The sequence below is a fragment of the Ascaphus truei genome, chromosome 2, assembly GCF_040206685.1.
Source record: "Ascaphus truei isolate aAscTru1 chromosome 2, aAscTru1.hap1, whole genome shotgun sequence".
Lineage (NCBI taxonomy): Eukaryota > Metazoa > Chordata > Amphibia > Anura > Ascaphidae > Ascaphus > Ascaphus truei.
This window is the reverse complement of record NC_134484.1, coordinates 5180048-5192172: the sequence shown is the minus strand read 5'-3', so window position 1 is coordinate 5192172 and position 12125 is coordinate 5180048. Positions and strand designations below refer to the sequence as shown.

General features: G+C 65.6%; 1 protein-coding gene across 1 annotated transcript in view; it reads left to right on the top strand.

Moving 5' to 3' along the window:
- The window catches only part of LOC142475003 (protein scribble homolog), a 102727-nt gene that overhangs the window by 70205 nt on the left and 20397 nt on the right, over positions 1-12125 (top strand). The window contains exon 7 of the mRNA XM_075581101.1: positions 9317-9391. Coding sequence (XP_075437216.1) covers positions 9317-9391 — 75 coding nt within the window. The remainder of the gene's footprint in view (positions 1-9316; positions 9392-12125) is intronic.

Here is a 12125-nt window from a genome sequence, read left to right as displayed (position 1 = left end):
TTACCCGGCGCTGCCTGTGTGTGCAGCGGTTACCCGGCGCTGCCTGTGTGCGAAGCGGTTACCCGGCGCTGCCTGTGTGTGCAGCGGTTACCCGGCGCTGTCTGTGTGCGCAGCGGTTACCCGGCGCTGCCTGTGTGTGCAACGGTTACCCGGCGCTGCCTGTGTGCGCAACGGTTACCCGGCGCTGCCTGTGTATGCAGCGGTTACCCGGCGCTGCCTGTGTGTGCCGGTTACCCGGCGCTGCCTGTGTGCGCAGCGGTTACCCAGCGCTGCCTGTGTGTGCAGCGGTTACCCGGCGCTGCCTGTGTGTGCAGCGGTTACACGGCGCTGCCTGTGTGTGCAGCGGTTACCCGGCGCTGCCTGTGTGTGCAGCGGTTACCCGGCGCTGCCTGTGTGTGCCGGTTACCCGGCGCTGCCTGTGTGTGCCGGTTACCCGGCGCTGCCTGTGTGTGCAGAGGTTACCCGGCGCTGCCTGTGTGTGCAGCGGTTACACGGCGCTGCCTGTGTGTGCAGCGGTTACCCGGCGCTGCCTGTGTGTGCAGCGGTTACCCGGCGCTGCCTGTGTGCAGAGGTTACCCGGCGCTGCCTGTGTGTGCAGCGGTTACACGGCGCTGCCTGTGTGTGCAGCGGTTACCCGGCGCTGCCTGTGTGTGCAGCGGTTACCCGGCGCTGCCTGTGTGCGCAGCGGTTACCCGGCGCTGCCTGTGTGTGCAGCGGTTACCCGGCGCTGCCTGTGTGTGCAGCGGTTACCCGGCGCTGCCTGTGTGCGCAGCGGTTACACGGCGCTGCCTGTGTGCGCAGCGGTTACCCGGCGCTGCCTGTGTGCGCAGCGGTTACCCGGCGCTGTCTGTGTGCGCAGCGGTTACACGGCGCTGCCTGTGTGTGCAGCGGTTACCCGGCGCTGCCTGTGTGTGCAGCGGTTACCCGGCGTTGCCTGTGTGTGCAGCGGTTACCCGGCGCTGCCTGTGTGTGCAGCGGTTACCCGGCGTTGCCTGTGTGTGCAGCGGTTACCCGGCGCTGCCTGTGTGTGCAGCGGTTACCCGGCGCTGCCTGTGTGTGCAGCGGTTACCCGGCGCTGCCTGTGTGCGCAACGGTTACCCGGCGCTGCCTGTGTGTGCAGCGGTTACCCGGCGCTGCCTGTGTGTGCCGGTAACACGGCGCTGCCTGTGTGTGCAGCAGTTACCCGGCGCTGCCTGTGTGTGCAGCGGTTACCCGGCGCTGCCTGTGTGTGCAGCGGTTACCCGGCGCTGCCTGTGTGTGCAGCGGTTACCCGGCGCTGCCTGTGTGCGAAGCGGTTACCCGGCGCTGCCTGTGTGTGCAGCGGTTACCCGGCGCTGTCTGTGTGCGCAGCGGTTACCCGGCGCTGCCTGTGTGTGCAACGGTTACCCGGCGCTGCCTGTGTGCGCAACGGTTACCCGGCGCTGCCTGTGTATGCAGCGGTTACCCGGCGCTGCCTGTGTGTGCCGGTTACCCGGCGCTGCCTGTGTGCGCAGCGGTTACCCAGCGCTGCCTGTGTGTGCAGCGGTTACCCGGCGCTGCCTGTGTGTGCAGCGGTTACACGGCGCTGCCTGTGTGTGCAGCGGTTACCCGGCGCTGCCTGTGTGTGCAGCGGTTACCCGGCGCTGCCTGTGTGTGCCGGTTACCCGGCGCTGCCTGTGTGTGCCGGTTACCCGGCGCTGCCTGTGTGTGCAGAGGTTACCCGGCGCTGCCTGTGTGTGCAGCGGTTACACGGCGCTGCCTGTGTGTGCAGCGGTTACCCGGCGCTGCCTGTGTGTGCAGCGGTTACCCGGCGCTGCCTGTGTGCGCAGCGGTTACCCGGCGCTGCCTGTGTGTGCAGCGGTTACCCGGCGCTGCCTGTGTGTGCAGCGGTTACCCGGCGCTGCCTGTGTGCGCAGCGGTTACACGGCGCTGCCTGTGTGCGCAGCGGTTACCCGGCGCTGTCTGTGTGCGCAGCGGTTACCCGGCGCTGTCTGTGTGCGCAGCGGTTACACGGCGCTGCCTGTGTGTGCAGCGGTTACCCGGCGCTGCCTGTGTGTGCAGCGGTTACCCGGCGTTGCCTGTGTGTGCAGCGGTTACCCGGCGCTGCCTGTGTGTGCAGCGGTTACCCGGCGTTGCCTGTGTGTGCAGCGGTTACCCGGCGCTGCCTGTGTGTGCAGCGGTTACCCGGCGCTGCCTGTGTGTGCAGCGGTTACCCGGCGCTGCCTGTGTGTGCAGCGGTTACCCGGCGCTGTCTGTGTGCGCAGCGGTTACCCGGCGCTGCCTGTGTGTGCAGCGGTTACCCGGCGCTGCCTGTGTGTGCAGCGGTTACCCGGCGCTGTCTGTGTGCGCAGCGGTTACCCGGCGCTGCCTGTGTGCGCAGCGGTTACCCGGCGCTGCCTGTGTGTGCAGCGGTTACCCGGCGCTGCCTGTGTGTGCAGCGGTTACCCGGCGCTGCCTGTGTGCGCAGCGGTTACACGGCGCTGCCTGTGTGTGCAGCGGTTACCCGGCGCTGCCTGTGTGTGCAGCGGTTACCCGGCGCTGCCTGTGTGTGCAGCGGTTACCCGGCGCTGCCTGTGTGAGCAGCGGTTACCCGGCGCTGCCTGTGTGTGCAGCGGTTACCCGGCGCTGCCTGTGTGCGCAGCGGTTACACGGCGCTGCCTGTGTGCGCAGCGGTTACCCGGCGCTGCCTGTGTGTGCAGCGGTTACACGGCGCTGCCTGTGTGTGCAGCGGTTACCCGGCGCTGCCGGTGTGTGCAGCGGTTACACGGCGCTGCCTGTGTGTGCAGCGGTTACCCGGCGCTGCCTGTGTGTGCAGCGGTTACCCGGCGCTGCCTGTGTGTGCAGCGGTTACACGGCGCTGCCTGTGTGCGCAGCGGTTACACGGCGCTGCCTGTGTGTGCCGGTTACACGGCGCTGCCTGTGTGCGCAGCGGTTACACGGCGCTGCCTGTGTGCGCAGCGGTTACACGGCGCTGCCTGTGTGTGCCGGTTACACGGCGCTGCCTGTGTGCGCAGCGGTTACACGGCGCTGCCTGTGTGTGCAGCGGTTACCCGGCGCTGCCTGTGTGCGCAGCGGTTACCCGGCGCTGTCTGTGTGCGCAGCGGTTACCCGGCGCTGCCTGTGTGCGCAGCGGTTACCCGGCGCTGTCTGTGTGCGCAGCGGTTACCCGGCGCTGCCTGTGTGCGCAGCGGTTACCCGGCGCTGCCTGTGTGCGCAGCGGTTACACGGCGCTGCCTGTGTGCGCAGCGGTTACCCGGCGCTGCCTGTGTGCGCAGCGGTTACCCGGCGCTGCCTGTGTGCGCAGCGGTTACCCGGCGCTGCCTGTGTGCGCAGCGGTTACCCGGCGCTGCCTGTGTGCGCAGCGGTTACCCGGCGCTGCCTGTGTGCGCAGCGGTTACCCGGCGCTGCCTGTGTGCGCAGCGGTTACCCGGCGCTGCCTGTGTGCGCAGCGGTTACCCGGCGCTGCCTGTGTGCGCAGCGGTTACCCGGCGCTGCCTGTGTGCGCAGCGGTTACCCGGCGCTGCCTGTGTGCGCAGCGGTTACCCGGCGCTGCCTGTGTGCGCAGCGGTTACCCGGCGCTGCCTGTGTGCGCAGCGGTTACCCGGCGCTGCCTGTGTGCGCAGCGGTTACCCGGCGCTGCATGTGTGCGCAGCGGTTACCCGGCGCTGCCTGTGTGCGCAGCGGTTACCCGGCGCTGCCTGTGTGCGCAGCGGTTACCCGGCGCTGCCTGTGTGCGCAGCGGTTACCCGGCGCTGCCTGTGTGCGCAGCGGTTACCCGGCGCTGCCTGTGTGCGCAGCGGTTACCCGGCGCTGCCTGTGTGCGCAGCGGTTACCCGGCGCTGCCTGTGTGCGCAGCGGTTACCCGGCGCTGCCTGTGTGCGCAGCGGTTACCCGGCGCTGCCTGTGTGCGCAGCGGTTACCCGGCGCTGCCTGTGTGCGCAGCGGTTACCCGGCGCTGCCTGTGTGCGCAGCGGTTACCCGGCGCTGCCTGTGTGCGCAGCGGTTACACGGCGCTGCCTGTGTGCGCAGCGGTTACACGGCGCTGCCTGTGTGCGCAGCGGTTACCTGGCGCTGCCTGTGTGCGCAGCGGTTACCCGGCGCTGCCTGTGTGCGCAGCGGTTACCCGGCGCTGCCTGTGTGCGCAGCGGTTACCCGGCGCTGCCTGTGTGCGCAGCGGTTACCCGGCGCTGCCTGTGTGCGCAGCGGTTACCCGGCGCTGCCTGTGTGCGCAGCGGTTACCCGGCGCTGCCTGTGTGTGCAGCGGTTACACGGCGCTGCCTGTGTGTGCTGCGGTTACCCGGCGCTGCCTGTGTGTGCAGCGGTTACACGGCGCTGCCTGTGTGTGCAGCGGTTACCCGGCGCTGCCTGTGTGTGCAGCGGTTACACGGCGCTGCCTGTGTGTGCAGCGGTTACACGGCGCTGCCTTTGTGTGCAGCGGTTACCCGGCGCTGCCTGTGTGTGCAGCGGTTACCCGGCGCTGCCTGTGTGTGCAGCGGTTACCCGGCGCTGCCTGTGTGTGACGGTTACACGGCGCTGCCTGTGTGTGCCGGCGCTGCCTGTGTGTGCAGCGGTTACACGGCGCTGCCTGTGTGTGCAGCGGTTACCCGGCGCTGCCTGTGTGTGCAGCGGTTACACGGCGCTGCCTGTGTGTGCAGCGGTTACCCGGCGCTGCCTGTGTGTGCAGCGGTTACCCGGCGCTGCCTGTGTGTGCAGCGGTTACCCGGCGCTGCCTGTGTGCGCAGCGGTTACCCGGCGCTGCCTGTGTGTGCAGCGGTTACACGGCGCTGCCTGTGTGTGCAGCGGTTACCCGGCGCTGCCTGTGTGCGTAGCGGTTACCCGGCGCTGCCTGTGAGCGTAGCGGTTACCCGGCGCTGCCTGTGTGTGCCGGTTACCCGGCGCTGCCTGTGTGTGCCGGTTACCCGGCGCTGCCTGTGTGCGCAGCGGTTACCCGGCGCTGCCTGTGTGCGCAGCGGTTACCCGGCGCTGCCTGTGTGCGCAGCGGTTACCCGGCGCTGCCTGTGTGCGCAGCGGTTACCCGGCGCTGCCTGTGTGCGCAGCGGTTACACGGCGCTGCCTGTGTGCGCAGCGGTTACACGGCGCTGCCTGTGTGTGCAGCGGTTACCCGGCGCTGCCTGTGTGTGCAGCGGTTACCCGGCGCTGCCTGTGTGCGCAGCGGTTACACGGCGCTGCCTGTGTGCGCAGCGGTTACACGGCGCTGCCTGTGTGCGCAGCGGTTACCCGGCGCTGCCTGTGTGCGCAGCGGTTACCCGGCGCTGCCTGTGTGCGCAGCGGTTACCCGGCGCTGCCTGTGTGCGCAGCGGTTACCCGGCGCTGCCTGTGTGCGCAGCGGTTACCCGGCGCTGCCTGTGTGTGCAGCGGTTACACGGCGCTGCCTGTGTGTGCTGCGGTTACCCGGCGCTGCCTGTGTGTGCAGCGGTTACACGGCGCTGCCTGTGTGTGCAGCGGTTACCCGGCGCTGCCTGTGTGTGCAGCGGTTACACGGCGCTGCCTGTGTGTGCAGCGGTTACACGGCGCTGCCTTTGTGTGCAGCGGTTACCCGGCGCTGCCTGTGTGTGCAGCGGTTACCCGGCGCTGCCTGTGTGTGCAGCGGTTACCCGGCGCTGCCTGTGTGTGACGGTTACACGGCGCTGCCTGTGTGTGCCGGCGCTGCCTGTGTGTGCAGCGGTTACACGGCGCTGCCTGTGTGTGCAGCGGTTACCCGGCGCTGCCTGTGTGTGCAGCGGTTACACGGCGCTGCCTGTGTGTGCAGCGGTTACCCGGCGCTGCCTGTGTGTGCAGCGGTTACCCGGCGCTGCCTGTGTGTGCAGCGGTTACCCGGCGCTGCCTGTGTGTGCAGCGGTTACCCGGCGCTGCCTGTGTGTGCAGCGGTTACACGGCGCTGCCTGTGTGTGCAGCGGTTACCCGGCGCTGCCTGTGTGCGTAGCGGTTACCCGGCGCTGCCTGTGTGCGTAGCGGTTACCCGGCGCTGCCTGTGTGTGCCGGTTACCCGGCGCTGCCTGTGTGCGCAGCGGTTACCCGGCGCTGCCTGTGTGCGTAGCGGTTACCCGGCGCTGCCTGTGTGCGTAGCGGTTACCCGGCGCTGCCTGTGTGTGCCGGTTACCCGGCGCTGCCTGTGTGTGCCGGTTACACGGCGCTGCCTGTGTGTGCAGCGGTTACACGGCGCTGCCTGTGTGTGCCGGTTACCCGGCGCTGCCTGTGTGCGCAGCGGTTACCCGGCGCTGCCTGTGTGTGCAGCGGTTACCCGGCGCTGCCTGTGTGTGCAGCGGTTACCCGGCGCTGCCTGTGTGCGCAGCGGTTACCCGGCGCTGCCTGTGTGCGCAGCGGTTACCCGGCGCTGCCTGTGTGCGCAGCGGTTACCCGGCGCTGCCTGTGTGCGCAGCGGTTACACGGCGCTGCCTGTGTGCGCAGCGGTTACACGGCGCTGCCTGTGTGCGCAGCGGTTACACGGCGCTGCCTGTGTGTGCAGCGGTTACACGGCGCTGCCTGTGTGCGCAGCGGTTACCCGGCGCTGCCTGTGTGCGCAGCGGTTACCCGGCGCTGCCTGTGTGCGCAGCGGTTACACGGCGCTGCCTGTGTGCGCAGCGGTTACCCGGCGCTGCCTGTGTGTGCAGCGGTTACACGGCGCTGCCTTTGTGTGCAGCGGTTACACGGCGCTGCCTGTGTGTGCAGCAGTTACCCGGCGCTGCCTGTGTGTGCAGCGGTTACCCGCGCTGCCTGTGTGCGCAGCGGTTACACGGCGCTGCCTGTGTGCGCAGCGGTTACCCGGCGCTGCCTGTGTGTGCAGCGGTTACACGGCGCTGCCTGTGTGTGCAGCGGTTACCCGGCGCTGCCTGTGTGTGACGGTTACACGGCGCTGCCTGTGTGTGCAGCGGTTACACGGCGCTGCCTGTGTGTGCAGCGGTTACCCGGCGCTGCCTGTGTGTGCAGCGGTTACACGGCGCTGCCTGTGTGTGCCGGTTACACGGCGCTGCCTGTGTGTGCCAGTTACACGGCGCTGCCTGTGTGTGCCGGTTACACGGCGCTGCCTGTGAGTACCGGTTACACGGCGCTGCCTGTGTGTGCAGCGGTTACACGGCGCTGCCTGTGTGTGCCGGTTACACGGCGCTGCCTGTGTGTGCAGCGGTTACACGGCGCTGCCTGTGTGTGCCGGTTACACGGCGCTGCCTGTGTGTGCCGGTTACACGGCGCTGCCTGTGTGTGCCGGTTACACGGCGCTGCCTGTGTGTGCCGGCGCTGCCTGTGTGTGCCGGTTACACGGCGCTGCCTGTGTGTGACAGTTACACGGCGCTGCCTGTGTGTGCCGGCGCTGCCTGTGTGTGCCGGTTACACGGCGCTGCCTGTGTGTGCCGGCGCTGCCTGTGTGTGCTGGTTACACGCGCTGCCTGTGTGTGACAGTTACACGGCGCTGCCTGTGTGTGCAGCGGTTACCCGGCGCTGCCTGTGTGTGCTGGTTACACGCGCTGCCTGTGTGTGCCGGTTACACGGCGCTGCCTGTGTGTGCCGGTTACACGGCGCTGCCTGTGTGTGCCGGCGCTGCCTGTGTGTGCCGGCGCTGCCTGTGTGTGCTGGTTACACGGCGTTGCCTGTGTGTGACAGTTACACGGCGCTGCCTGTGTGTGCAGCGGTTACACGGCGCTGCCTGTGTGTGCCGGTTACACGGCGCTGCCTGTGTGTGACAGTTACACGGCGCTGCCTGTGTGTGCAGCGGTTACCCGGCGCTGCCTGTGTGCGCAGCGGTTACACGGCGCTGCCTGTGAGTGCCGGTTACACGGCGCTGCCTGTGTGTGCAGCGGTTACCCGGCGCTGCCTGTGTGTGACAGTTACACGGCGCTGCCTGTGTGTGACGGTTACACGGCGCTGCCTGTGTGTGCCGGTTACACGGCGCTGCCTGTGTGTGCCGGTTACACGGCGCTGCCTGTGTGTGACGGTTACACGGCGCTGCCTGTGTGTGCCGGTTACACGGCGCTGCCTGTGTGTGCTGGTTACACGGCGCTGCCTGTGTGTGCCGGTTACCCGGCGCTGCCTGTGTGTGCAGCAGTTACATGGCGCTGCCTGTGTGTGCCGGTTACACGGCGCTGCCTGTGTGCGCAGCGGTTACCCGGCGCTGCCTGTGTGTGCAGCGGTTACCCGGCGCTGCCTGTGTGTGCAGCAATTACACGGCGCTGCCTGTGTGTGCAGCAGTTACACGGCGCTGCCTGTGTGCGCAGCGGTTACCCGGCGCTGCCTGTGTGCGCAGCAGTTACACGGCGCTGCCTGTGTGTGCAGCAGTTACCCGGCGCTGCCTGTGTGTGCAGCGGTTACACGGCGCTGCCTGTGTGTGCCGGTTACCCGGCGCTGCCTGTGTGTGCCGGTAACACGGCGCTGCCTGTGTGTGCAGCAGTTACCCGGCGCTGCCTGTGTGTGCAGCGGTTACACGGCGCTGCCTGTGTGTGCCGGTTACCCGGCGCTGCCTGTGTGTGCAGCGGTTACCCGGCGCTGCCTGTGTGTGCAGCGGTTACACGGCGCTGCCTGTGTGCGCAGCGGTTACCCGGCGCTGCCTGTGTGTGCAGCGGTTACACGGCGCTGCCTGTGTGTGCAGCAGTTACACGGCGCTGCCTGTGTGTGCAGCAGTTACACGGCGCTGCCTGTGTGTGCCGGTTACACGGCGCTGCCTGTGTGTGCAGCGGTTACCCGGCGCTGCCTGTGTGTGCAGCAGTTACACGGCGCTGCCTCTGTGTGCCGGTAACACGGCGCTGCCTGTGTGTGCAGCAGTTACCCGGCGCTGCCTGTGTGTGCCGGTAACACGGCGCTGCCTGTGTGTGCCGGTTACACGGCGCTGCCTATGTGTGCAGCGGTTACCCGGCGCTGCCTGTGTGTGCAGCGGTTACCCGGCGGTGCCTGTGTGTGCCGGTTACACGGCGATGCCTGTGTGTGCAGCGGTTACCCGGCGCTGCCTGTGTGTGCAGCGGTTACCCGGCGCTGCCTGTGTGTGCAGCGGTTACCCGGCGCTGCCTGTGTGTGCAGCGGTTACCCGGCGCTGCCTGTGTGCGCAGCGGTTACCCGGCGCTGCCTGTGTGCGCAGCAGTTACCCGGCGCTGCCTGTGTGCACAGCGGTTACACGGCGCTGCCTGTGTGCGCAGCGGTTACACGGCGCTGCCTGTGTGCGCAGCGGTTACCCGGCGCTGCCTGTGTGCGTAGCGGTTACCGGGCGCTGCCTGTGTGCACAGCGGTTACACGGTGCTGCCTGCGTCTTAACACCGGTTACACGGTGCTGCCTGCGTCTGTGCGCCGGTTAAACGGTGTGCTCGTGTATTGACTCCGCTCTCTCTCTCTGCAGCCGGACACCCTGGGCGCATTACCCAACCTCCGTGAGCTGTGGCTGGACAGGAACCAGCTTTCTGCGCTGCCCCAGGTGAGTCTGGGAAATGGAGCAATCCCTGAGAGCCGAGTCAGGAACCGCTTGTTCCCCCAACTGTGTGATCTGCCCTAGAATAAGGATCTGCCCTAGAATGAGGATCTGCCCTAGAATGAGGATCTGCCCTAGAATGAGGATGTGCCCTAGAATGAGGATGTGCCCTAGAATGAGGATGTGCCCTAGAATGAGGATCTGCCCTAGAATGAGGATCTGCCCTAGAATGAGGATCTGCCCTAGAATGAGGATCTGCCCTAGAATGAGGATCTGCCCTAGAATGAGGATCTGCCCTAGAATAAGGATGCAGAACGTGACCGTTCTATCACTCGGCGCCCCTCCGTCTGTTTTTCTGTACCACGGTGTGTCGTGTGTTGCAGGAGCTGGGGAACCTGCGACGCATTGTGTGATGTGTTGCGTACCTGCACGGTGTGTGACGATGTGTGTGTTGCAGGAGCTGGGGAATCTGTGATGCTTTGTGGGTGTGGTGTGTTGCGTACCTGCACGGTGTGTGACTGTGTGTGTTACAGGAGCTGGGGAACTTGCGACGCTTGGTGTGGGTGTGTGATGTGTTGCGTACCTGCACGTTGTGTGACGATGTGTGTGTTGCAGGAGCTGGGGAACCCGCAATGCTTGGGTGTGTGTGTGTGTGTGGCGATGTGTGTGTTGCAGGAGCTGGGGAACCCGCAATGCTTGGGTGTGTGTGTGTGTGTGTGACGATGTGTGTGTTGCATGAGCTGGGGAACTTGCGACGCTTGGTGTGTGATGTGTTGCGTACCTGCACGGGGTGTGACTGTGTGTGTTGCAGGAGCCGGGGAACCTGCGACGCTTGGTGTGTGTGTGTGTGACGATGTGTGTGTTGCAGGAGCTGGGGAACCTGCGACTGTGTGTGTGTGTGTGTGTGTGTGTGTGTGTGTGTGTGTGTGACGATGTGTGTGTTGCAGGAGCTGGGGAACCTGCGACGCTTGGTGTGTGATGTGTTGCGTACCTGCACGGGGTGTGACTGTGTGTGTGTTACAGGAGCTGGGGAACCTGTGACTCTTTGTGTGGGTGGGTGTGTGATGTGTTGCGTACCTGCACGGTGTGCGACGATGTGTGTGCGACGATGTGTGTGCGGCGATGTGTGTGTGGCGATGTGTGGGTGGCGATGTGTGTGTGGCGATGTGTGTGTGGCGATGTGTGTGTGGCGATGTGTGTGTGGCGATGTGTGTGTGGCGATGTGTGTGTGGCGATGTGTGTGTGGCGATGTGTGTGTGGCGATGTGTGTGTGGCGATGTGTGTGTGGCGATGTGTGTGTTGCAGGAGCTGGGGAACCTGCGACGCTTGGTGTGTGTGTGTGTGTGACGATGTGTGTGTTGCAGGAGCTGGGGAACCTGCGACTGTGTGTGTGTGTGTGTGTGTGTGTGACGATGTGTGTGTTGCAGGAGCTGGGGAACCTGCGACGCTTGGTGTGTGTGACGATGTGTGTGTTGCAGGAGCTGGGGAACCTGCGACTGTGTGTGTGTGTGACGATGTGTGTGTTGCAGAAGCTGGGGAACCTGCGACGGTGTGTGTGTGTGTGTGTGTGACGATGTGTGTGTTGCAGGAGCTGGGGAACCTGCGACGCTTGGTGTGTGTGTGTGTGTGTGACGATGTGTGTGTTGCAGGAGCTGGGGAACCTGCGACGCTTGGGGTGTGTGTGTGTGTGACACGATGTGTGTGTTGCAGGAGCTGGGGATCCTGCGTCGCTGTGTGTGTGTGTGACGATGTGTGTGTTGCAGGAGCTGGGGAACCTGCGTCGCTGTGTGTGTGTGTGACGATGTGTGTGTTGCAGGAGCTGGGGAACCTGCGTCGCTTGGTGTGTGTCTGTGTGTGTGACGATGTGTGTGTTGCAGAAGCTGGGGAACCTGCGACAGTGTGTGTGTGTGTGTGACACGATGTGTGTGTTGCAGGAGCTGGGGAACCTGCGTCGCTGTGTGTGTGTGTGTGTGACGATGTGTGCGTTGCAGGAGCTGGGGAACCTGCGACGCTTGGTGTGTGTGTATGTGTGTGTGTGTGACGATGTGTGTGTTGCAGGAGCTGGGGAACCTGCGTCGCTGTGTGTGTGTGTGTGACGATGTGTGCGTTGCAGGAGCTGGGGAACCTGCGTCGCTGTGTGTGTGTGACGATGTGTGTGTTGCAGGAGCTGGGGAACCTGCGTCGCTGTGTGTGTGTGTGTGTGTGACGATGTGTGCGTTGCAGGAGCTGGGGAACCTGCGACGCTTGGTGTGTGTGTGTGTGTGTGTGTGACGATGTGTGCGTTGCAGGAGCTGGGGAACCTGCGTCGCTGTGTGTGTGTGTGTGTGTGTGTGTGTGTGTGACACGATGTGTGTGTTGCAGGAGCTGGGGATCCTGCGTCGCTGTGTGTGTGTGTGTATGTGTGACACGATGTGTGTGTTGCAGGAGCTGGGGATCCTGCGTCGCTGTGTGTGTGTGTGTGTGTGTGTGTGTATGTGTGACACGATGTGTGCGTTGCAGGAGCTGGGGAACCTGCGTCGCTTGGTGTGTGTGTGACGATGTGTGTGTTGCAGGAGCTGGGGAACCTGCGTCGCTTGGTGTGTGTGTGTGTGTGTGTGTGTGACACGATGTGTGTGTTGCAGGAGCTGGGGAACCTGCGTCGCTTGGTGTGTGTATGTGTGTGTGACGATGTGTGTGTTGCAGGAGCTGGGGAACCTGCGTCGCTTGGTGTGTGTGTGTGTGTGTGACGATGTGTGCGTTG